The sequence below is a fragment of the Labrus bergylta genome, chromosome 10, assembly GCF_963930695.1.
Source record: "Labrus bergylta chromosome 10, fLabBer1.1, whole genome shotgun sequence".
Classification (NCBI taxonomy): Eukaryota; Metazoa; Chordata; class Actinopteri; order Labriformes; family Labridae; genus Labrus; species Labrus bergylta.
The window spans coordinates 4,382,156-4,409,301 of record NC_089204.1 but is presented as its reverse complement, the minus strand read 5'-3'; the positions used below and the strand labels follow the sequence as shown (position 1 = coordinate 4,409,301).

At 41.8% G+C, this 27,146-nt stretch overlaps 1 protein-coding gene across 4 annotated transcripts in view; it reads left to right on the top strand.

The window, feature by feature from the left end:
* The first annotated feature begins 2,170 nt into the window (after positions 1–2,170).
* LOC109997501 (regulator of microtubule dynamics protein 2) overlaps positions 2,171–27,146 on the top strand; it is a 41,297-nt gene continuing 16,321 nt past the window's right edge. The window contains exons 1-6 of one of the 4 annotated variants that reach the window (XM_020652000.3): positions 2,234–2,260; positions 4,273–4,407; positions 5,726–6,180; positions 19,053–19,233; positions 20,462–20,564; positions 23,778–23,838. In XM_020652000.3, the coding sequence (XP_020507656.2) occupies positions 5,735–6,180; positions 19,053–19,233; positions 20,462–20,564; positions 23,778–23,838 (791 nt within the window). In that variant the 5' untranslated portion in view covers positions 2,234–2,260; positions 4,273–4,407; positions 5,726–5,734. Of the gene's footprint in view, positions 2,261–4,213; positions 4,408–5,725; positions 6,181–19,052; positions 19,234–20,461; positions 20,565–23,777; positions 23,839–27,146 lie in introns of those variants that run through there. The other 3 variants (XM_020651999.3, XM_020652002.3, XM_065959350.1) reach the window with 3 other exon arrangements.

Below are 27,146 nucleotides of genomic sequence, written 5' to 3'. Positions count from 1 at the left end.
ACACTTTGTTATATTGTAGTTTTTGAGCTGCAAAGTCTTTTGATAACAATTCACTGGATTTTCTTGACTATAATTTAAGCAATATAAATAATTTACGTTAAATGAGATACAGTCATGTCTCTGGCTTGTTTTACACTTTCTTGTTTGGTTCAGATCATTTCAGAGTAGTCTTCAAATTTACAGTTTTTTTGGGGGGGAAACATTTCATTACATTTAGGCTATCAAACCTTAGAAATTAAAATATTGATGTTATATAATATTTTCAAAACAAGAAAAATGGATTGAGGCTAAGGTCATGTTAGCTAAACCTTCACTTTGCTTTCTTAAAATATTTGATGAAGCCATCAGATTTAATCAAACTTTAAAAAAATCAACACTCAGATTTTATTCTGCTCAAAAGAAGGAACATTTCTGCCCCTGAGTTCATACACACGGCTCAGACTGAACTTAAGGAGGATGTCGTGGGAGCCTTGCCGCTCCTACCCCCTTTGACCAGCGTCCCATGAAGAGAAAATGTTGCTCCTGTTGAGCTGCTTGTGTTGGGGATTGAAGCCTGAAAAACAAGTCAGGACCAGGAGTTAAGATCAGTGAACCGGTCATACAGCAGCATAGTATCCGAGTATCAGCTGCTGCTGTTCAGACCAGGTTCTCGGGAAAACCAGTTTCTAGAGTGGGGGAAGAAGGATTTAATGTATTTGAGATCTGTTAAACTTTATCAATTTGTGTATAAACAATCATAGAAGAATTAGCATTTGTATCTGTATCCAGTAGTGTTGTAGTCAAGACCGAGACAAGACCAAGACCAAGACCAAGAGAAAAGCAGGGCGAGACCTAGACCAAGACCAAGACATTTAGGGAATGAGAACAAAACCAAGGCAGGGTGAGGCCAAGACCAGGACTAAGGCATGGCAAGACAGATTCAGGACCAAGACCATAAATATCAATTAAAAAAATGATCATCCAGTGTGCAAGGGGTGGCCACTCATTTAGACCGTTTAACACCAAGACCGATTTCGAGTACTTCAATACCTGTGGCTTGTTACCGCCTGATTTCCAACTACATCCACAGCTCTGTTTCTCACAAAATATAACTTTAAGCAAACATTTAACAGATGGCTTTCAGCTTTTGGAGTAAAAAATTAAATGTGGAATGGTTAAACCTTCTCCATGTGCAGGTCAGTGAGTTGGACTTTGCAGTCCCTCACCAACATTGGAGCTGAACGACTTTGTTCCGTCCTGCAGAATCTTTCAGGCTGAATGACTCTTTAAACTGTGTGTAAACACGCTCAGCTGATACAGAAGTCCCCCCCCACCCCCCACCCCCACACACAGGTAGAAAACACTCCATCAAACAGACAGGGAACAGCTCTGTGGTGTGCAGCAGAGTCCTGATAGTGATGCCTTGTTTCACCCTGATTCTTCTCCCATGTAATGTTTGACAGCTGTAATGGGCTTATTTATGTGCATAAGGCAAATCTGAGTCTGCTGTTATTTCTCCCCCTGTGGTACAAGAGTTAGAGTTGATGTGAGGTCGGTGCGTGAAACGACCGTGTTGACGTTATCTGCTTATCTGCCGGCTTTGACCCGACAGGAGCAAGGCCATGGCTGGATGCGCCTCCCTTATCTCCATATCTGAGTCTACAGGGCCAACCAAGGCCTGCTGCGGCCAAGCTTTTCTGCACCGCCATGCCTGCGGGTTTCAGGTGGGCTTTTTGTTCCCTGTGCAGGCAGAATGCAGGCTGTGGGCTGAGAAACAATACTGCGTGCAGAGAGCAGGGAAGAAACTGCACGTAGCAATCTTCACACAAGAGAATTCTCCGAAACCTGTTTCCACGCAAGTACGGCTCTCTACCTCTCTAAAGACTAAAAGGAAAAACTTAAAGGGAGCTCATGTAGTTCTGCCAAGTCAAATAAACACCATCAAACCCAGAATGCATTTTGTGCAACAAGCTGAGTCATGGTCATTGTTGTTGGGAAGTTTTAAAATCCGTAATCATCTCCAAATCTACAAAATGAGAGGAAAACCCAAAAATTAAGTAATACAAGTTAAAAAAAAAAAAAAAAAAAAAAAAATAGTATTGAGCTGTTGCATCATCAGAAATGAAATAAATCACTTGTTAACCACCCCTCCACAATCAATGCCAAATGCTTGAATCAAACCAGTGAGGTCCGCAGGTCCAAGGTTGATGTGATAATAAACGTGTTGCACAGTCTGTCCTGACGCTCTGCAGGGACACACTGAGACGAGAGGATCACAGAGGTAGGTCTCTGTTTGAGCCTCTTATTACTCCACAGGTAGACACAATGTTTGTGATATCACAAAGGACTGATGAAGCAGAAGATTTTATGGGTGCAACACAAAACTGGGAAATGCAACATGCCTTTTATGTTATGCCTTTATTTTAGAGACATGACAGGGAATAGAGTCAAAAACCAGGGAGAGAGAGGGAGAGAGAGAGAGCGAGGGGAATGACATGTAGGAAAGGAGCCACAGGTTGGACTTCAACCTGGGCTGCCCGCTCTCAGGGACTTAAGCCGCTGTACATGGGGCGCGCACTAACCGCTAGGCTCCTGTCTCTCAATACAATTCTTAATGACTTTCTTTAAAGGCATTTTTTTACTACCTGTTTGTAAATCTAATTGATTGCACACACTCCTCACACTGCTGTAACTGTTGTGTGTTGAATTTTGCTCTCTTATTATTTCCTTGTGTTTGATGAGAAGGTTGATGAAAAAGGGTTCTTTAGAAGGAAAACAGTTGTCATAAAAACAACAAAAAGGTGAACAGCATTCCTCCGCTTTAAAAAAAAAAAAACGTTCATCTAAAAATGTCACCTCAAAGGCTCTTAATACCAGACTACAAGATCATGAACAAGCAGCACATTCCTGCGCATTTAAACCTGATCCTACTCAACAATACTTCCTTAAATGAACCACGAAAATACAGCTTTGTTTGGACTCTGATACATGCATTTTGTCACAAAACAGTAATATAATCTGTGTTCGGCAGGCAGGGGTGTCGTAGTGGGGGGAAAAGTGAGACTGACTACCCAGGGCCCTAGTGGGGAAGGGGGCCCTTCATGAGCCTGAAATAAAAATGTATTTCTTATTTTGCTTTTTTCTCTAAGTTATAACTGCAATAAGATAATTAGAATTGTCTGAATAAATAAACAAACATTCAGAATTCCTTTCTAGAAAAAATGTGAAATCTCTCTAAAAGGCCCTCTCCCCCCCTTCTGAATGCGCAGAATGGTTTAGTCCTCCCACCACCTCTCGACTGGATTGCTCCTGCAGGCTGCAGATTAAACCAGTTGTTAGAGGAATTCAGCCCAAAATATAGTTTGGATCATGTCTGTGTTTTATGTATAAATATATTTTATTAATCCCCTTCATAGATACGATTTCATACGACCCTATTTTATAAAAATATTACATCGCGGTCAAAAAGAGTCCTCTTTGGAGCTATATTTAGCGTCTTTCCCAGCGAGCTACAGTAACATATTTGACATCAACAGATTCAGTGTAGTTCAATGTTGTCACGCTAGCATTAAAACTGAGTCCACTACTTCTGCCCAAAAAACAACATTTTGAACATCAGGTGAGACAAATTATAATGCAGTGTAAGAAGAATTAAAGTGAAGTCAGAACAGAGAAGAACTATTACAGCCTAATTTCATGCTGACAAGTGTGGCAGAATCTAATTCAGATGTATTGTATGTTTACAGTTTATCATTAATGCCAGTAGAATTTTTTAATTCAATAATCTTACCAATAAGGTCACTTTATACAATAAAAGCCTTTGGGTCATTAACTATAGCCAGTTGATAAGTAAAATAATGTTGCTGGAAATGTTTCAAATGTCTGAAAGGTGCAAATATTACAAAGTTATAATTATGTTTAAACTATGAGGCTATATTACAGTGATTATTTATCTTCCATTTTCAGGGTGTAAAACATGGCATAGTTGTTTAAAGTTTTTATTGGTCATTTGTGTGATGGAGGTGTTGTTGTAGAAATTCTCTGGGGTTAGTTTGGGCCGTGGTAGGGGCCCTATGTGAGATCTTTTCGTGGGGCCCGGAGTTCCTGGCGACGCCCCTGTCGGCAGGCAGGTAACCTCAAGGTGGTAATTCTGGTTTGACAAGCTTGGATGGAGAGGGGTAGTAATTTACTCCACACATATTCTGAGGCAGCATTAACAGGATACACTTAGGTCAATACACTGGTTTTAATCGTTAAATAATTTTACCAAGTGGTTTGTTTAATTTATTGTAGGTGTGTGTTTGTGTGAAGCGAAGCCCGGAACCTTTGATTCCGGCCTCTCTGAGTCTACACGGACTGTTTAGACGGGCACACGGGCGAACTGTCAAGGCTACTGCCGTGCCTGAGCCTCCTTCCCTGTCCAGTAAGGTCTCTTTTACCGTCACTTTAGTACATTTTTCTATACAAAAAATGCTTATTTTCCGGTTTATTGTTATTCTGTGTGTGTGATATTTGAACAGCTCGTTTTCTGTGTTAGCAAACAACAACTTCCTGCTGTTAGCTAGCAGCAGGACTTAATAAATACTAATGTTAAAAACGAACAGATAATAATAATGACGAGGGATGCTCCAGACATGACTTATTCTGTGTGTCAATGTTTGATGTTGTTCTCTTTTTGATAAGGAGATCACTGAGTGGTTAGCTGTGTTGATCCCATTATCTAAGCTTGTTTACTCTGTCATAGCTCTCAGACTACCTGCAGGTTTCTACCTTTACATGTGTCTGTCTGCACTGTAGCGTTTACTGAAGAAACAGGGACTTTGACCACTGACGCAAGACGAAGCTACATGCTGAGTATTAAAGTTTTACTTCACCTCCTTCTGTTTTTATTAATGACAAGAGGCACATTTTGAGGACACACAGGGATCAGGATTACTCAACTTGATTAAGAGACTAATGTCTCATAATAAGAGAAGACACATCTTGTCTGTCCTTGTGCTTCACACTGAGGTTTTATATTGTAAAAGCTGTGTAACACCTCCAGGTAGTTAGTGATAGAAACAGTCGGTAACTGTGAGTTTCTGCACTCCAGTCAGTCGTAGATCATTTCAGACCCCTGTGTTAAAGGTGTAAGCTTACTATCTGATAGAGATGTTATGCTGCAGAAAAAAGAGAAAGGTCCACACACTGTTAAGCTCCCAATGAGCAACTTTATTCTCAGATCTTCCTCAGGCCAGCGGGCGTTTTTTCCAGCTGCCATGCTGCCAATTTTCCTTCTCATAATCAGGATTTAATGTCATTTACATGTACGCACGTCACAACTTCATGACAGCACTTTTATGATCAGTGTCTTGCTATAGCAGTTTTTTTTTATTAATGCTTAAAAAACAATCAAGCATCATCATAGAAGTTACTGTGTGTGGATCTGTGAGATTGAAATTTGTTATTTTATGACATTTTTTGTAATGAGTTTTGGACTGTATCGCAAATCTTTTCAAACTATGCTGCAAAAACGTTGGTCCATTAGCACTTTTTTCAGAGCACTTTAATTTCTGTCAGGACCCAAAGACAACTTCAACCAAAATCTTAAAAAGTGTATCCGGAGAAAATGGCTGCCTTTGAATTGCTAAAATAACTTTAGTTCCATTTTGTGCACTTACAAAAACATGTTTTTATTATGTAATGTTAGAAGGAGTTCCCTGAAAAGAGTTTCTTCAAACGTGTGGTTTCTGTCTGTTTTCTGCAGGCCTGCAGGATGGCCCAGGCAGACAGCAAGGTGCTGGTTCTGGGAGCTCTGGCTGGAGTGGCTGGTGTCAGTCTGGCTGTGGTGTGCTACAGGGGCTTTAGTTCAAAACGAAGAAGCTCCTGGCCGGGATTCTACCTCAGCAGCAAAAATGAACAAGGAACTGGCCTCATGGTGGTGGATGGCCCAGGTATGCCCAGGGGTCAGGTTGAGGTGCTGGAGCGCCTCGAGGCCCTGATCCAGTGTGTGTCCGAACTGAAAGAGGAGATGAAGTCATTGAAGAACGCTCTACCGACCCTGCCGGACCAAGTCAGGGAGGAGTTGAGGGGGCGAGATCAAGGGAGGCGAGCTAGCCCCCTCCAAAGGACCACGCCGACACGAAGGAAAAGGGCTGCAGGCAGCATCACCGCGGCCAGAGCAGGGGGGCGGAGCTCAGAGGAGGCAGAGAGTGAGGGAGGGTAAGTACTATAAGAACCTGTAGATTTCTCTTAAATATCATATATCATTGTGTGTGTGTGTGTGTGTGTGTGTGTGTGTGTGTGTGTGTGTGTGTGTGTGTGTGTGTGTGTGTGTGTGTGTGTGTGTGTGTGTGTGTGTGTGTGTGTGTGTGTGTGTGTGTGTGTGTGTGTGTGTGTGTGTGTGTGTGTGTGTGTGTGTGTGTGTGTGTGTGTGTGAGAAAGGCATTGTGAATATCACCCGTTGCGTCAGGGCCAACCATCTGTGAGAAAAGCATTTTGACTTTTATCATCTACTTTTTTGGGAGCCACCATTGATTATAAGGATGTCATAGGGTGGGGCTTGGTTAGAAGTAGCATCATCTGTGTCACTCTAGATGGGACCATTGTTCACTGAACGAGCATCATGCTGTATTAAAATGACTTGAAATGAGTGATTAAGACGGGAAAATGTTTATTAAGAAATCACCTCCTAATGGACTAAAACACAGTCTGGCTCCTTTTTACAGCCTGTGTTAAGTGCCCCCTGTTGGCCAATATAACGAGTGCTGGAAAGGCAGTTCCACATTTGTTTCACTGAAGCCAAGAGGCTCTCTGTATGCAGTCTATGGTCCGTCCTTACTTAATAATAAACCAGAGTACATACAAGTGGAATACAAAGGAGTGAAGTTAACTATACAGGACAATTAAGACATTCTGTTCAGTGAGTGGCAAGTTAGCGTAACAAGTGATGAATTAAAGTGACTTGCTATGATTAATAGCAGCAAGTTATGTAGTGTGTAAACAAATGACTTACAGTTTCATATTTATTAGGTATAATATAGCAAAAGGTGCATTTAAGAGGAATTTAGATACAAGGAGATATGCAGCTCAGGTCTGTGTTGTGCATTGGTGGAATGAGGCGTTGGCTGAAAGAGCTGCCCATCTGCTAGAGCTCATCATGGAAACGACAGACAATTATCAGAAATATAGTCGTTAACAAACCTGAGTGAGCATTGAGGTCAGCCTTTGGAGGTCGGCTTTGGATAGAAAATATTTAGCATTTGCAATATTCCTCAATTGGGGGAAAATATGAATCTGAGTTATTTACATGTTAAAGCAAAGTTCAGAGTCAAGGATCACAGAAATGTCATGCAGAATGGGTGGACATGTTAAGATTATATCTCAGTCACAAATCAGGTGACCAAAAGAAAGTGCAGTTTAAAGCATAATATTGACATGGGAGGGGAAAAAAAGTCAAAATTGAATGGTGAATATGCAACATTAGATGTAGTATTATTAGTTATGTATCTGAACTTTTTAAGGGCCTGTCACACATTAAATTGATATACTTGCAGTGTTTGTTGTATTCCAGTGAATACAGCTTTTGCTGCTTGTGATAATGTAGAGCTGGTGTCATCAGTACATAGTTTGTCCAGCAGACTCCACTGTTTGCAACACTTTTAGCTGCTGCTCATGAGCTGACATGGACGCACGGCTGACAGAAGGTTTTTAAACACCTGTACATCTCTGCCTCTGCTACGGAACTGATCATGTTCATATTGATATTCAGAAGCTTTTCTAGTTCAGCCGCTGACTTTCACCAGGCTCATTTCATAATCTAAAAAAAAAAAATCCATCAGAAAAAAGTATAATCGATTAGCTCCAGCCTAACAGGTGGCAAAGTGTGAATTGATGCCAGGTTAATTGCCACTTTATCATCTTATCTGCTGATCTTTACGCGGATCAAACATTTTCACGGCCCTCCCACTTCACCAGTTCGACTCGCTCGCTCCTTCTCTGTGCTAAATCGTACAGATGACAGTATGTACATTGGCCCGAGGCGCTGCACAGAACAGCAGACTAATCAAGCAGCACATGCCCAGTCATCCACCTCCAACCTCAGCCAAATGCCTTGAACATGTGCCAGCCCCAGATAACATAAACAACAGATGTGTGTCTTTTCAATAGACTATCATTCTGAATGTCTTCTCATGAATACAAACATCAATCTTTAAATGATGATGATTAAGCTGAGGCTTTTCTCCAGCCAGGCGGGCAAGTTGATGTTTTTGAGGAAATTAGTTGATGTGTTCTGAACGCGTCGTTTGGAAACCATTGGAAATGAGAAGTGGCAGAGATGGTGTCGTACATGCAGATCTTTGCATCTGGTCGTCACTGTAGAACTTAAACTGGCATGACCTGTGAACTATTCTGTAGGAAGTGAAGTTTGCAAAGTGCCAAGAAGTCAAGCCTCTGTCAAATCCTAACCACACACTTTAAGGTGTTTAGTTAGATCAGAGGTGTGCAGCTCCTCCCTGCTTCTGTTACTGTCCTCACAATGATTAATCAGCTGCCTCGGAGCCTTTTTTTTGTTTTTACAACTACAATGACACAAAGTAGGCCAACTGAACATGCAGTGCACCCTGGGTAATACATGTTAACTGTCTGTGTCCTCTAAGAATCACATTCCATGCCATGGTTGGGTCTTGTTTTTTCCCCTGTTGTTTATGTTTATACAACATCAGTTATATAACGTTTAACATCATTTACATAACTGCGATGTATTGGAGAGCATCAGAGCCGGGCAGAAGGAAATAAATCGTATATAAAATGTTTTGAATTTAAGTTGCATATGAGAGTTAAGTTGAAATGTTGAACCTGAGACTCAGAAAACAATCTCATTGATTTTCTTTCACCTGGCTGTTTTGATGCTTTGATGCTTCATACTTTTTACTTGTTAAACTGGCGCTGTAATCCTGAAACATGCAGGACTTTTTACTGAGTGACATGTATTTGTACAATTTAGACATTGTCACCTCCTCTGCTCTCTGTCCCTTTTTACGAGAGATAAGCATGTCTTTTGTGTCTTTATGAAACCCCAAATTAGGTTTTGGCGAAATTACAAAAAATGTTATCGTGATAAAAATGTTCATATCAGTCGATATCCATAAATTTCAAATCATTCTTTCTTTCAGATTGAAAGTCTGAATGAAAGTTGAAGAAAACTGATGGTTAATTGTGATTTAATTATTCTTTATTATCAGAACATGACAAACTCTACTTGAACAGAGGATAATGTCACAATCATTAGCACAGTGCACAGAGCTGAAAAACGCTGAGGTCTACCCCACATGAACTTGAAAGCATCAGTATTTGCTGACCTGTAAATTTCAGGATAAGGATGAACTTTATTTTCCTCTGAGGGTTATTTCTACAACTTTCTATTTGTCTTTGACAACAGTGCCACGTATAGTTTAAATCATAAACAAAAGTGATTTCAGCAGCAGCACCATAGTCTGACGCCCACTGAGCAGCACCACCAGAAGTGTTTGAACAACCACCACTTCTCTCTCTCTCACTTGAGACTTGTGGCAACTTTGGGTTAAAATGAGGCTGATGACCTGCAGTTTTTATTTTAAGCTTTTGAAAAGAAATCTGAGAAGACATCGTTTGAAGACATGTGGAATCAAGAAGTATCAAAGTATTAAAAACTTTGACTACTTCAGTATTATTTACACAGAGCCCAAGAAGTTACTTCTACATAAAGCTGAACAATTTGAAAGCCTGCAGGCATACAGGCCCAGCATAAAGAGTGCAGAGATGTTTGAGATTGCTTCAGCCAGTATTGAGTTAAAGCACAATGGGATACAGTATTGAGCTTTCTTTAGGTACTGGAAGCAGGCATTCCTAGTTTGTTATTATCCATTGTAGGTAAAAAAAAATACAGTCATTGATAGTTTCCCCGCATGGAGGAGGAGACAAACTTATACATTGTCAAGATTCTAGTGAACAGGGGCCCTTTCCGAATAGCCACAGTTCAGTATGCAGTACGTACTTTTCAGTATGGAGTTTCAGTATACTGAACTTTCGTGGTCATTCAGTATACATTTTTTGGTATACTGAACATTTCAGTATGGATACTAACTTCCGGGTTTCATGCAGTATGGATCGGATGCGTGCTTTCAGGAAATGAATTGTATTTTACCACCCACAATGCTATGCGAAATTAAACGTAAATCGTCACTTCCGCCTCCAAATCAAAACAAACGAGCGTGGATTAATTGAATCAGTTTTAAATCTAGAGTTAAAGTCCCGACTGAAATCACTACTTTTAATTAACAATAGAAAATATAACAAATATCTGTATAATTATAAAACCTTTCCCCCTCTATTTAAATAATTTTATATATTACTGTCTTTCATTTGTACTTTTCTTCATGTACTGTATGTTATTTAGTTATTTAATCTGCCTTTTACTTGATTTACATTGTGATATTGTTTTTTCTTTACCTGACTGTATATGCGCATTACTCTTCTTGAATAAAGCTTTCCGGTTCGGGAAACGTAAGTGACGTCACTTCCTTACTGAATGAATCAGACGAAGTATGCACAAATATCTGCCTACTGTGCGTGCATACTGAATAGTAGGTACTAAACAGTATACAGCACGGATAGTAGGTACTGCCTACTGAAAGATTGAGTAGGTACTTGGCAATTCGGATACAGCCATGGTCTGCTTCATGTGCTGCAGACCGTGCACGGTGGTGATGATGAACTTGGAGCGCGCTCTGCTGGACAAACACGAGACTGTCACGACTATATGTTCCACTCAAGCATTGTTTTCTGTGATTTATGTTCTGCAAAACTGATCAATTATCAGTGCATATTCAAACATATACACCAACATATCTTGTATGTTAGTTAGCAGATGAACCAGGCGGGCTCTATAACTCAGCCCTACGTGTTCACTTTGCCCCCCTCGTTAACTTCAGTAGCAGATGGTAGTGTTAGACTACCCTCTAGCAGGTACAGTTCACAGATTTTGAGTGGCAGTTGTCGGCCGCATTAAATGCTCTTAATTACAGCCCGGGTTATTATGCTTTAAAAGAAATCACATCATGCACACACCTCCCATAATTAGAGAGCCTTTCCTGCCGCTCTGTTATTTGTATGAGCAGAGGGTGTGGGGGTTAGTGGGGATGGTGCAGTGAAGAAACTTCAGCCCCTCAGGGAATGAGCTGTGTTCCCCCAGAGGAGCCGGTTACACCCCTAATCCTCACATCCATTTAAAGGGCTCTTCATGTCTGCTCGGCTGCCATGTAACTGTTCGGAGAACAACATCTTCACATATGATCCTCGCAAGAGACGCCATACTCAGGGTTGGGAAACAGTTGTTGCATGTTTGTTGAAATCTAAAGCCTTAAAATGCATTTAAGATTAACCAGATTAGTGCAGGCATTGCTTATCGTGGAGTGGAAGTGTGCAGACATCTTAGTTCAGTGTTTTACTGACATATTTTGGGTTATACTTAGAGGAAGTACATCTTTAGGTTAACCGGAATCTGCTTTCAGCTTAAGTGGGGCACAGATTCCAACAGGGGCATCATCAAGGTGCAAACAGGAAATGCCACACATCTCCCAGCAGGCATTGCTGCAGAACCTAATAAAAGGAAATCATGAAGAGTCAAAGACTCATATTTACATCCCTGTGCAGCTGACTGCTTTTGCAAGCTTAATGGTTTTTTAACATCCGAATCGTCTTTATTGCAACTACATTTGACCTGGTGTTTTGGTGCAAAACAAATAGCTTAGAAATAGAGCAAATAGTAAACGGCTATAAAAACAGCAGTACTCCTGCTGACAGGGAACTTAAATAGAATAAGTTAAAAAAGCGATATGAAAATATACGTATAATAGAATATAAAGACAACAAAATGTAGAGAAGGTGCATTGGAGGATCTGTACAGGTGTGCAGGTATGTTCATGAATAAAGGCACACTCGCACTAGGAAATCCCTACTGTGCCCAAGCACGTATGACCCCCAAAGTCCAGTTTGTTTGACTAGTCTGAGTGCTCAAGCCCAGTACACTTCTTTGGCCCTGGCACGGTTGGAGGTGTGCTTTGGCACGGTACGATTGCTCATGTACGAGCACAAGCACGGGTACGCAACATGAATATGACGTTTAGCCTTCAATTCGACCGTTCCTTTCAACAATCACTTTTCACAAGAGCAGAAAAGGATTCACGTTGGTCCGATGCAGAGGTCGAGTGTTTACTCGACATTTGGACAGACGTGAATTTTCAGAGTCAGCTGGATCAACAAAAGAAATTGGAGGTCTTCAGGGAAAATCCAAAACTATCCATTATTACGAAGTGATGACGATATATGAGGTGTGCTCATGTCCGGTTTGGCCTGGTCCAGAGTGAGTGCAGGCCAGTGGGGGACTTGGAAGGGGGGGACAATCTGGCCTATAGGCATGGTGCAGGGCAACTGGGTTTAGAGTGAGTGCGCCCTAAATTAGAGTCTAAATTTCCACAGTGTGCAGCGTCAACAGAAAATACTCAAGTCAACTCAAGTTTTATCGTTCAGTGGTTGCAGTTAAATATTTAATGATATAAAAAAATCTCATCCTTATAAATCACTTCTCTGTGTCCTCTATGTTGGCAGATACTCCAAGTGTGACCAGTGTTGGCACCGTGTTTTATTAATTCTGCAGAAATGTTTGCAGGTAACACAGTTATTGTGACATTGTGGAAAACACAGTGAACTCTTAGACCCAGCCACTAGAAGGTTGAAAGTTCTAGCAGTTTATTTCTCTCGCTCGTCATGTGTCACAGCGGCTTCCTCAGAGCTACCTCTGTGCAGGTAAGGAGACCCATCAATCACCCTGTCTGTGTGCCAAGCTGTCAGAGGCCTGATTTCAAAGTGTCTTGTAGGAACTTGTAATTCCTTGAACAGTTCCCGTTGAGCTTATTCACATCACGTCGCTGTAGCTCAAGGACATTACCACTTCTTTTTTCCTATTCCAAAAAAATGGTATTTATGATATTGGATAGTTGTTGATTTAAGCAGATTTAAGCAGGAGTTTTGTTTAGTGGCGGGCATGTCTGATCAACACACAGAAATATTTAGAAAGGAGAAAAGGGAGCTCATTGTCTGTGTAGCGATTAAAAGCTTTAGTATAACTTCCATGTGACGTCATGGGACGTGTTGCTCCGCAGGCAGCTGTCCATAACCGAGACATTCACATCTATATCCTCACATTCAATGAAAAACAAACAAACACGATTGGTGAATGGCGAACAGTGTAGACAGTATTCATAGGAGCAGACATGACCTGATGTCTGATGTGTCCCCAGTCACACTGTGAAGTTTACTGCTGACCACCCACACCGGCTCTTCTATGTTCCAACAACGTCAGATAAAGGACATGCAGATTGTTATTGTGTATAGTTTATGGATCATCTCCCATTTATAGCGCTGTCAAACGACTGTTTTAAACGCCATTTATCACCTTTCAGTAGTTACTTACAAATAATTGCAGGGGAGGGGAGTCAATGCCTTTGCTAGAGAGACATGATAGTAGATCAGGGACAGAGATGGTGGGGAACAACAACAAAGAAGCCACAGGTCGATGCTCTATGGACCAGAACCTCCACACTTTGGGCCCACAAACTGAGTTCTTCCCTTAGACTTGAATCTTCCACCATGTTGACTGGCTTCCAGTCAGTTGCCACCCATTTATTGTGTGCTGTAGTTAACCTCTTAGATTTAGTTTCATCCATGGGTGCTCTGCTGACTTTGGTGATGCTGTTACATGCTGACATCAGTCCGATTAGCTGCATGTGTAAGCTTAGCTTTTAGGTGGAAGCTCAAACTCAAAGTACTCGGGTGATATTTTAGTTCTGTTCAACGCAAGGTGCATATTACTTTTGACTTGTTAAACAAGCTGTCAGGGAGTTTTTCAAAGTCAAATGAGCATTGAGGAAGCTTACAGTTTTCAGAAGTAAAATAAATTCTACCCTGTAGGAAATTTGGGTTGCTTTCAAAATTATCATTCAACTACAGTAGCAACTTTGTAGACTGATAGGAGGGGGCTCACATATCCATTATTAAGTTAATAACTGAACTGGCTGAGAAGTCTCGGTGCTTGAAATAAAAACATTGAACCCAGTGCTCTGTTAGAAGTAAGGTTAGAGGCCCAAACTGGTTTGGTCTACTTTCTGTTGTCTTTTCAATATGGCAGTCTTTTGGGATTGACTCATTTTGGAGCCAGTGTCCATTTGGGGAAGTGTATTTCTTTGGAACTTCCATGATAGCATTGTTTTTCAGTCCATGAGATTGCTGCTTGGTTCAAGTATTTCTTGCTCGTTTACCTTTTGACGAACGTCACATAAAAACCATGTTTCCAAACTGGTTTCTGCATCCTGCTATTTAAGAAGCAAAGTGTTACAACACCAAGACAGAAGTTCTATTTATGGTTGAACTTATCAGATGAATTGTTGCATTCATCATTATTGACTTGTAATGTCCTGTTGTGTCAGTGACAAATGATTGACAGGTTATTTCCCCCGCGTCTGAGTTATTTACCACAACAATGGAGAGATTATTTTTAAGCTTGGTGATGTTGTCAGCAGCTGATCTGTGAGAAAGTGGGAGTCAGTCCCTGCTCAGCTCTACAGTAGAGAGGGTGGGGGGAGAGGGGGCTCTCTGCAGTCAGTTGTTGTAGAGCAGGACTTCAATGGTCCTGTCACCACAGCTACACACTTTGAATGAGCAGGGCTGCATGTTCAAGAGCCCGCTGATGTTGGGATGGTAACTGTGGTTTGTTTTGAATGTGTAACCGGGGAGACTGCCATAGTTCTATTGAGAGATCCCTTCATGGCCCCATGGGGTCTGGGTACGAGCTGACTGGTCTCCTCCAGTGAGCACACAGCAAAATAAAGCCTTCCAGCTTTATGAAATACAAAGAGTGTAACATAGTCAGACAGCGCTGAAGGGTTAGTAAGTGTTGCTGATCAATTCAGGTCCAAATCTCGATGTTTGATTACAAAGAATTTAAATTCGACATACTGTGTTAGAAATATTCATAGTGACTGCCCTCTACAGATTGAAACCCGGCTACTGCAATTACATTTTTCTGTTGGCTCATCTGGAGGCAGGTGATGCATGCTGTGCCAGCTTTTGTCACCAAACCCTATAAGAAACTATGACTCAGCAAACTTTGGAGGAGAGAAACTCTTGAGGAGAGAGCTTAGCGCAGTGACCTCAACAGCACCTGATGTAAATAGAAGTGGCTTGCGTGACATATGCCGATTGAAAAGTGCAATAATGAGGCTATTTGTTTAAAAATGTTTAAAGGCTTTATTTGTGATATTTTGATCCAGCAGATGTCGCCCTTGAGCACCAGCATGAAACCAAAACAACTTGTGGTGCATTGTTGTGTTAGCATGCTAATGCTAGTGATCTTTATTATGCTCGTATCTTCACACTGCATGTAATTGACCTGAAATGAGCGTGATCTAGAAACACAGTTAAGCAGTGAGTACAGTATGTTATTCTTCTTTTCTCTAGTCCCTCAATTAAACAACTTTTATACTCGAGGGGAGGAGTCAGCCAGCCGTCCGGGCGATGTAAACAAACTGAAGATAGGACTCTGAAAACTCTGAAAACATCACAGACAGTGGGACTCGGGTGTTACACCCATTGTAGACAGTCATGACTCACAGAGTTATTTTCAGAGGATATACTTGATTTCTATTATGTTTAAGTGTGAAAAATCACAGAAAGCTTTTAAGGCCATAACATTTGTCTTTTCACTATCCTCTCCTCGCCCCTCACTGTCCTCGGCACCAGCTGTGTCAGCACTCGCTGTCTGTGCTAACGGTTCAAACTGATACAGCTCTGGAGAAAAGTCTTCGACTTCCACCAACATTTCTGTTGCAGAAGTGTCTTTGCTGCTTCTCAAGTCGTCACTCATGGCTAATTAAACTAGCTAAACTTGCAAATCACTATGTGTGTGTCACATAGAGTGTTTGATGTTGCTGCCGATGGTGACTGCATGAAGGGTGAGCATAACTTACCACTCTTAAGCTGTTTTCACATTCACACTCCTGAAAATATCTAGATAATTTCAAGACGACTGCTCCGGAGATTCTCCCAACCCGGCTGTTCCCATATGCTCTTCAAAGCAGGAGACTATCCGATGGGAGGGGGTGCGGGGGTCTTCCGAGTTAAGACATGACGTAAAAACAACGCGGAAGTAGCATACAAAGCAACAGAGTCTGTTATACTGAACTATAATTAGAATATTTGCCTTTATATCAATGCTACATGTAGTTTGGCAGAATCATAATATCAACAAAAGAGTGGACAACAACATGCTGGAGAACATAATGCAGCCATTAATTACATGCACGGGGATCGTAGGGGTCGCGTGCAGACACTCTCTGCACCGTGCAGCAGTCAGTGTAGGAACTTCACTCCCTCCTATTGGCTCGTGGTGAATTCTCTGGAGAATATCCTGCTGCATTCTCACATCAGCTCACTTAGACTTGCTGCTAGGAGTCTGGCAGGAGAAACTCCGAGTGAGGTCAGAGTGAAAATGTCAACATCAGTATCAACTCAGAAAGTCACTGATCTTTGCACTGTCTCTGTTTAATCTGTTTCCACTGCTTTTTTCCTCATTTTCTTTTCATGCACTTCATGGACATAACAGAACCAATCACTCATTTTGTCTGCCCATATACAAGCTTGTCTGCAGAAAACAATGTCCTGTCATGTGTTAGTTGTACTGTAGGAGGGCCTGCTGGTACATTATAGTCGGTGTTGATACGCTGATGACAATATTGAGACGTGTTCTTTCACAGCTGTGCACTGCTTGCAACTTTACAAAGATAATAATGGCTCCCACACACCATCATATATACTAGATAAACACACACACTAATACAAATAGATCCTTTGCTTGTTTTTTCTTTCAACTCAAGTGATTGATGAGCCGTGGAATGGCGTGACAGGAATGCGCTGATCACTCACTCCTCTAGCTCCACTGAGTAAATAACTGCAGGGACTGCTCAATGAATAAAAGGAAACTGATGAATGAATGAGGAAATGAATGAATGACACAAGTCCTATAATGTAAATGTCTGGATGCAGTGAAAAGGCCGGGCATGTTTGTCTGTTGCAATGCATTGCTCTATAATAAAGTGCAATGCAGACAAAAACAGTCGGTGTAAACACAAAAGCCCACCCATTCAGCTTTTCTTTTTTTTTTTTTTTTTTTTACCTTTGCACACTATCTCATCAAGATTCTATAAAAACACATGACCCCGGGTCCTTTTTTCTCAGGGGCAGCGTCTTCTTTCTGTTGTTTTCAATGAAGAGAAAGCGTTCTCAGCAGAAAGCGCAGCGTCTTTTCTCCCGAGCGCTCTGCCTTTTTTTGCAGCCGCTGTGAGCACTCAAGCTGAAAATCTTTCTACTTTTCAGAAAATGTATGCTCTTTTCAAAATGTATGATATTCCCTGTAGTTTTGTCGCCTACAGATCGTGTGCAGCGCTTTTCTTCTCAGCGCACAAACGCTGTCATGAAAACACTCCCGAGCACACAGCCAGCGCTTTTCTGCCTGGAAAAAAATGCTAGGTGGACACGGGGCATTAAAGATAAAAAAAAAATAAAAAAATATTCTGTGAAGTCTAGTTTCTGTTGAAATTACTGCGAATCTTCACTTAGCTTCAGGATAGAAATGAAGTCGAGTTCTTACACTGCACTGTTGGCCAAGATAGTAATTCATACTGTACATACAAGACACTTATTCAGGCCTTCAAAAGGGTCATGGCTTTGCTCTGTTTTCACCGACTCCTCAGGGATTCATCCAACGTTTAAGCTGCTAAATGTTGTACAACTGTGTTTCCCTCTAACTTTGTCTCTCTACTAATTTGTGCAGAGCAGTTAGCCAGAGCGTGAGTAAACTTAAGGTCTAAGATTGCAAGCTGCTGAATTTCTGCTGAATTAGGAGCAAGTGCACAGTCGGGTTATAACTCTCTGCAGATAGTCGCTGTGTGCTTCCTTACACATGCACTCTGATGTGTAATCCTTTGTTTGTATGAAGCATTGAAAGCAGATTTGTGTTTATTATAAAAGAGGATGCATTTGATGCTTATAGACAACACAACACACTATTCTGTGAAGTAGGCCAGCGTTCTTTTATCCCAGCACAATGAGTACAGCCTCATTTGTGTTGTTGACATTGTCAGCCTCTGTTCCTTATTCTTGACAGTTTCTTTGTTGACTGAAGAAAATCTGCGGCAAAACAAATGCCCTCATATTCCTCCTGTAATCACAGCACTGAGGGCTGAACGAAGGTGTGTGTTTTGGGGTGGAGTCAGGAAGCCGCCTACGGCACGAGGCACCTGTTAGGTCCCAAGTGTTTCTGTCTGTGGCCCGCTCTGACACATCCCTCCCAAACCATGGCTTACAGCCCAAAATATTCCCTTAACCGCCAATGACGCACATGTGGCGGCTGCCAACACTTAATAGAGGCTTTTCATATTTTCACTCTTGTCTGTGTCTTTTATTTTTTACCTTTACTATTAACATGGCTGTTTTTTTCACTGGAATTAGCTCAAGGTGTTTGTACATACTTACAGGAGTTGAAAGGCTCCATAAAACATCTAATGCGAGTGTTGCGTGCCTCGCCCTAACAAACAAGTCTCCCTGTGTTGGTGCAAAAGCCTTCAGGTATCCGTGTTAAGGCATCAAGACGTTCTAACAGCCAGTCTTTATAAACAATTAAGTGACCCACTTATGTAAACAGATTCTGTGCGTTAACAGGCAGACGAGATTGATCCTTTACAATCAGCACCTGGCATGAGAGCAGTGCTAAAAATGCTCGTTAAGATTTCACTGTTTGATTTATAGTAAAGAGGCTCCATAGCTAAGGTGTTTTCATATGGTTTTCACGGTTTTCAGATGGATATACTTGATTTCTATTATATTTAACAATTACTGAAGTTGCTGACAGCAGGAATGAGACAATTAATACAGTTTGATTGAACAGACAGACAGAAAACTGAGTCTATTTTCTCTAACACGATGTTCTTTTATGTTTTCAGGTACATAACAGCACTGACCGATTCTGAAGAAGATGAAGAGCTGAGTGATGCACAGCAGAGTGAGGAGGAACAACCTGCAGACCCGCTCTCTGTCCTGCTGGAGAGGATCGACTGTTGGCACAAGGGCACTGACTCTGAAAAAAGAGAAAGTCTCAACCTGCTTCTGGAGCACAGAGAGGAGGTGTGTGAAACAGGTTATCAGCTCCCTGCATATGCTCCGTTTACAGATATCACTTATCTCAATGTTACCCCAACACTTCATTTTGTGAGGCAACATTTTGGGATTGAAAGAGCTGATATTCTTAATAACCGACCCTTTTTGGCCAACAATATTCTTGTTCATATCATTTGTGAAAAAAAAAAAAAAAAAAAACATCAAACAGGCAAAACTGCTGTTGCCATGGTGCTTCCAGGCGCTGTCTGTTTGTGCGGGAACAATCAGTAAATAATAGTCCTGCAGTCTGGGGAATCGGCTTGGGGTTCTGCTTTCTGCCAGAAATTCATCTGACTGGTTGTGAACAGCTGATCAGACCGTGATTGGCCGTCATGCAGCCCTGTAAACTGCCCTAATGTTTAAAATAACCATCTAGCCAATGGGCGATTAGGATACCAATGTTTTGATTCTTTATGTCTGTGTTTTAAATAAGCTTGATGATTTGATGTATTGAATTGTTGTCATAAATCCCTTCTCATGAATGTACCTAGAATTTGTCTTACAAACTGCATATTGCTGAGTCTGTGACAGACACGTTATCCACTTTGTCTTTCACGTTTGACCATGCGAACAAATCAGAGTTTGTCCAGCAGTTGACTTTTTCTGCCCTATAACAAACTCTTCTCTGAATCAGCTGTTAGGTATATGAGCTGATAGAGAAAACACGCTCAACTCCCTTTCAACACAAATCAACTGGGTGCTGAATCCTGAAAAATGTTCAAACAAGAAAAACAATTTGAGCAGCGCTCCAAAATTGTATTTTAATTGCCACACGAACGTTTCAAGCAGACGCTCTTCTTCAGCTTGTAACAAGCAATTTTCTCCAACATACACAGGTATATAAGCTGGGCAGCATTACATTGATGCAACACTACAGATGCATATCTGCTACTGACATTAGCATGCTGCATCATTTGCAGAAGTTTCCATCAACAGGACTCAAACCGGCTGATTCCAATGTTCAACTGATGCATCGGTGAATCCCAATTTATGAATCATGCTCAGTTGTTTATAAACAGTAACGATCAGGCATTTAATGTAAAGCTTTATTGTAACACATATTATTGTGTTACACATACACATTTCATTATTGAATGCTTTGGTTTGATATTTATCACATCTAATTATTCATGAAAGCTCTGAAAAGTAATCCAAACAAAATCTCTAATTACACTTTTTTTTTGTCTTTTTGCAGTTTGGACAGAGCTCTATGTTTCTGTGGCGGCTAACCCGAGCTTACTGCGACGTTCACGACATCAGCGCCACTCTGGAGGAGAAGAAGAGTCATGCAGAAACTGGTAACCCACCAAATCTTGTGTTATGCATTACAGGCTAGGGATGCTACAATCTCCTACCCATATATGTTAAACTTGTTTAATGTCAGTGTTTTCATTGGAAAAGCCAAACCCATGCTGGTCTGTGACCTCTGTTAGACAGTTCCAGTTCTTGATCCACAAATAACCATCAAAAATAGTCTAACCCACAGACTGCCTGTGGTGAAAGTCTGCAACTGTTTAATAACTGTTCACTGCAAGCGTTAACTTTAATTGTTGTGTAGTCCTGGGTATTAAAAGAAAGTACTCAGAAAGTTACTAATCTGTCCACTACAATATAATATGATGAAGTCTATTTGTTCTCCATAGAAGACCCTGACATTTCTTGACAGTTTTCTCGTAAAATCCTGAATCAGCATGTAAAGTTAGCACTTAATCTCAAGATGTGACCAAAAATGCTAAATAATATATAATAATAATTTATATACACTGCTCAAAAAAATAAAGGGAACACTAAAATAACACATCCTAGATCTGAATGAATGAAATATTCTTATTAAATACTTTGTTCTTTACATAGTTGAATGTGCTGACAACAAAATCACACAAAAATTATCAATGGAAATCAAATTTACTAACCCATGGAGGTCTGGATTTGGAGTCACACTCAAAATTAAAGTGGAAAAACACACTACAGGCTGATCCAACTTTGATGTAATGTCCTTAAAACAAGTCAAAATGAGACTCAGTAGTGTGTGTGGCCTCCACGTGCCTGTATGACCTCCCTACAACGCCTGGGCATGCTCCTGATGAGGTGGCGGATGGTCTCCTGAGGGATCTCCTCCCAGACCTGGACTAAAGCATCCGCCAACTCCTGGACAGTCTGTGGTGCAACGTGGCGTTGGTGGATGGAGCGAGACATGATGTCCCAGATGTGCTCAATTGGATTCAGGTCTGGGGAATAGGCGGGCCAGTCCATAGCAGCAATGCCTTCGTCTTGCAGGAACTGCTGACACACTCCAGCCACATGAGGTCTAGCATTGTCTTGCATTAGGAGGAACCCAGGGCCAACCGCACCAGCATATGGTCTCACAAGGGGTCTGAGGATCTCATCTCGGTACCTAATGGCAGTCAGGCTACCTCTGGTGAGCACATGGAGGGCTGTGCGGCCCCCCAAAGAAATGCCACCCCACACCATGACTGACCCACTGCCAAACCGGTCATGCTTGAGGATGTTGCAGGCAGCAGAACGTTCTCCACGGCGTCTCCAGACTCTGTCATGTCTGTCACATGTGCTCAGTGTGAACCTGCTTTCATCTGTGAAGAGCACAGGGCGCCAGTGGCGAATTTGCCAATCTTGGTGTTCTCTGGCAAATGCCAAACGTCCTGCACGGTGTTGGGCTGTAAGCACAACCCCCACCTGTGGACGTCGGGCCCTCATACCAACCTCATGGAGTCTGTTTCTGACCGTTTGAGCAGACACATGCACATTTGTGGCCTGCTGGAGGTCATTTTGCAGGGCTCTGGCAGTGCTCCTCCTGTTCCTCCTTGCACAAACGCAGAGGTAGCGGTCCTGCTGCTGGGTTGTTGCCCTCCTACGGCCTCCTCCACATCTCCTGATGTACTGGCCTGTCTCCTGTTAGCGCCCATGCTCTAGACACTACGCTGACAGACACAGCAAACCTTCTTGCCACAGCTCGCATTGATGTGCTATCCTGGATGAGCTGCACTACCTGAGCCACTTGTGTGGGTTGTAGACTCCGTCTTATGCTACCACTAGAGTGAAAGCACCGCCAGCATTCAAAAGTGACCAAAACATCAGCCAGAAAGCATAGGAACTGAGAAGTGGTCTGTGGTCACCACCTGCAGAACCACTCCTTTATTGGGGGTGTCTTGCTAATTGCCTATAATTTCCACCTGTTGTCTATTCCATTTGCACAACAGCATGTGAATTTGATTGTCAATCAGTGTTGCTTCCTAAGTGGACAGTTTGATTTCACAGAAGTGTGATTGACTTGGAGTTACATTGTGTTGTTTAAGTGTTCCCTTTATTTTTTTGAGCAGTGTATATATAAACTTAAAAAAAAGAAACGTATGCAAATGAGACAAAGGGAAACTCTCTTGTTTTAGAGCAAGGCCCCTCTAATCTTTAACTGACCTGCAGAGCAATCATCTCTCAGTGCTCCTGTGCTGTCTGCACATATTTAGAAGAGGTATTAATCATGCAGTTGTCACAAAGCCAAACCTTTTCTATGCAAATTAACCTGGTTGCAAAAGACACAGTCAAGTCCACTAAAACATCTTTAGCCCATTGTTCCTTGAAAGTGGTTTCAATTGATGCACGATTCAAAGTGGAAACAACAAGAAATGCAGGCTGAATTGGGCCCTCGGTATTCATCTCAAACTCACATTGCAATATCTGCAATTCAAGCTATGGGGTCAACTATCTCTTCCATGCATTTTGTATATTTCTTTACACACAATAACAAGTGTCAGCCTCGTTTTTATAGAAACAACAGACGCGGCCAAACATTAAGACAAAATAGTCAGACACAGATATTTACCAAGGCTTTCCAGAGCTTTCTCACACATTCAGCTTCTTAGATTGTCGTTATCATGAAGTCAACGCAGAGTTTCTGTTCCACTGTTAGTACTGAAGGTTATCAGTCAACAAAGAGAACAACCAACACTCTTAAAGGTTCATGATGATAGACCACGGCTCTTTTCAATCAGGTCAAAGGTCTTGTGTTACACTCTGTAACACAAGACGGTAGATCTTAATGTTTTATTTTCTGAACAGAGGCCGTTCGTGACTCCACAGAAGTAGACCGACCTGTTTCTCTGTAATCCTTCCTCATCAGTGAGCCTCTGATCAGAGCTGGCTAGGTGCTCCCTGCAGAGATACTTTAGTCAGAAGGGCATCATATTGAACATTCATTTTGATATTAATAGAGCAGATGGAATGAGACACTCTGCTCTGAGTGATGAAGGGTTTAATACTGAGCCCTCTGCTTGGATTGCATTTCATTCCACTTCTGTTTTCATTGCTTTTATCCAGCGCCCGCCTTCTTGTATATCCTGTTGTGTTTGTTCAGTCAACACACCCGCTGATTCTCATAATCCTCTCTCTCCACTTCTGTCCTGTGAACACCGATGTCCACTGTGAGGGTAATGTGTGTAATTTGTGTTTCAGTTGGAACATCATTATCTGTTCTCTGTCTTTATCTCTCCTCTCAGGGAAGAAAATTGGCGAGGAGGCGGTGGGCCTGAACCCCACATGTGCTGACAGTCATCAGTGGTAGGTCTGACTCGTTTCCTTTGTTCCTAAGGTCGTCTTATTGAACATCAGAAGTCTGCAGAGCTGTCAAAGACTGAGTTTACATGCTCATTAGTATCCGGGTATCGAGCATTGTCCTGGTATTGTTGTTTACATGGAACAAGAGGAAATTAAATCCCCTGTGTACATGTTTATAGTTTCAAGATTTTTGATCACCTCTGGCTGTTTTGTCTTTATCTCTCACTCCCCCAGTCTCAAAATAGAATGATCAGAATCTTTGATCTGGTTTTTATCAACTTTATTTACAGATGCTTCATACTGGTAATATAAAGTGGACGCTGTATCCAGGGTCTGGATCTGAATTAAACATGGTCATAGTTTCAGTTATGTCAGCCATATTATTCACATTTAAGAATAACTCTGCTGGTTAAATACAATCAAAGATGAGTTATGAGTTAAAAATTACAGTGTGTACAAATAAACGCATGAGCTAATCAGTCTGAATTTCATTCTTTAAACCACATATTTATTTCTGCAGCAAATCAGAATTTTTATTTGGGACTTAATTGGGATTTTTGGGGCTTTTGCAGCCAGCCTTACAGGGGGATGTGCAGTCATTTGCACTACTTAATGGCCCTAATTTTTCAACATGGAAGGTTGCTGCTTGGATTGAATCACCAGGCTTGTATTTTTTAGAGAGCAGATAACCTGGAGTTCACCTCCTGATAAAACTCTCCTAAATAAATAATGAGAAATAAAGGCATCTAACCTTTTAACTGAGTTAAAGCCATCAGTATTACCTCAGCGCCGAGCCTCTCCTGACTCCCTCCAAAGAGCACAGGGGGAAACACAGATTCTCTGCATTACACTAATTGTCGTGTTTTTAATCTTTGCTTTAAAGATAGGAACACGGCCTCAAGTTATAGACAATTTAAGTGCATCATGAATCTTAAGGTGTCATTATCAGGATATTCTTCACACTTGAAACATTATCAAATCATACATTTTGATAAAAGTCGAATCAGATGAGATGAGAGAAGCGTGTTTACATTTGTTGCTGTGTTGTAGTTGAATGTTATGTGAATTGCACTTGTTGAGCCCAGCGTGTTACTCACCTGGTTATATCCTGATCTAGTTAAACTTTGGTTATGAAAGCATGAACACCGGTACTTTCCCCACGCCAGAGGTGTTGGGAGGGGGGGTTGGGCTTTTGAGTGACGTGTTGGCCAGGAGCATCTGTTCCACACTGTTTTAATGGATGTTTGACTCAGGCATCTCTTTGGGGGAAAATACTGGATGTGTGTACCTTGAAGGAATCCTGAGGAACATTTCAGCAAACAAAAACAAAAACCGACATTTAGTTTCACTTTGACCTAAACTTAAGAAAAGGGAATCACCATCTGTCCAGTCCAAATGTTAGAATGGTGGCTTTCCGGCTGAGCATTTCTGCGTGCAGACGTTTGTGAGATAATAGCAGCTCACCCTCCAAATATCTCCTTCCTGCAGACCCCCCCTCACCCACTTGATAGCATCACATCCAGTTTGAGGAATGTAAACATGGCCTGGGTTGACTTTGCTGTGATAGATTGACGGTGACAGAGGAATAACTCTGGTGATAAATGGTCGTCAGTAATTGAAGTGTCTCTTCCTGTATGTTGGTGGTTGCTTCACAATGAGTCGTACATGTGTACTGCTGTCTGTGTGTATATAAAATGCTTGAGGATATGCTGACGATACATTCGGTGCCAAGATATTTGGATTTGTGGAGTAACAGAGTAATATCACACTTATGAGATGGTTACTGATATCTTTAGAGGGGAACATTTCATCAATTTATCAGGGCTTTCACACTTGCAGAAAACTCCTGAAAAACTCTGGATATTTCCAGAAGGAGCTGTATTTGTGAATGCAATTAGCCAAATTTCCTCACCAGGAGTTTCTCCTGCCAGACCCCTAGTATACTTTCTGCAGCAAGTCCGAGTGAGCTGATGTGAGAAAGCAGCAGGATTTTCTCCGGAGAATTCAGCTCGAGGCAATGGGAGCGGGAGTGATGTTTGTATACTGTGACTGCTGCAGCTGCATGGTGCACGTAATTAAAACGCTGCATTAATGTTTTCTGATCGTCAGTATGTTGTTCTCCTCTCTTTTTTTGACTCTGTGTTGTGATTTCGTCACTTCTCACCTCAGGAGACTCCCCGCCTCCCCTCCTCTCTGACAGGGATTGTCTCCCGCTGTGAGGAGCATGTGTGAACATCCAGGTCAGGAGAATCTCCGGAGCAGTCCTCCTGAAATTATCTGGATATTATACAGAGTGCATATGTAAAAATAGCTTATGATATGGTGATTGATATAGAAGGTGCAAAGACACTGAACACTGTTCGCTAGTTAAATACCTCATTCAAGAACATTTAACATTCGTATATTATAGAAATAACCCTTCTACATGTGCTTCAGATAAGTTTGTTATAGACTGCAGGCTGGACAAACTACAAGGTGGCACTATTTCTTAATCACCCCAAACATTGTTTCCTGCATGTTTTTTCACTGCATTTTGTGAAACAAATACACCCAAAAGTATTTATTGTATTGGGAATATTTGCAGGCTCTTGATTTGCTGATGGCCAATAACAAGTGTCTGCTTTGAATGTGCTGAATTCATGTCGGTTCTGAGGCTTTTTGTCGAAGCATCTGACCCGGGTGGACACATCTGACCCGGGTGGACACATCTGACCCGGGTGGACACATCTGACCCGGGTGGACTCTTTAAAAGTAGTTATGACTCTCTTTCTAAATGGTCCTTCAGTGTTACAATAACTGAAGGGGAATTTCGCTGCCTTAGGTCATTCCGAGACAAAGGCGAGAGGCTCCTCTCCACTTCCAGCCTCCTTGGTTGCACTGTGACTCAGGCAAAAATCCCCTTGCTTTTAATTAGTTTTGCAGAGTGGGCCTGATGGCAAGAGTACCGTTTGTATTTGTGCAGGCCCCAAGTGGTGCATTCCTCATCCGAAACACTGCTCATGTCAAAACTTGACTGCTGATCATACATGGAATCCATGGCTGGGGCAAAGAGATAAAGATTGCACCAGAAGCAGCTCTGAGATTAGCGTGCTACTGCTGGGCTTCAAAAAGAAAAAACTGACCTTTTTCCGGAGTGTATGTTTTTATAACATTTAATACTTTCACCGTGTTGTTCAGATCTCGTGGCCACTGGCGTTAGTAGAAATGTTCTCCTGGAAAACAGAAGTGACCTGACCGCCCCAGCCAGCAGCCCTGCTTGCCCCATTCGTTACGGACTAATTAGCATTAGCTCATGCACATACCGCAGCACT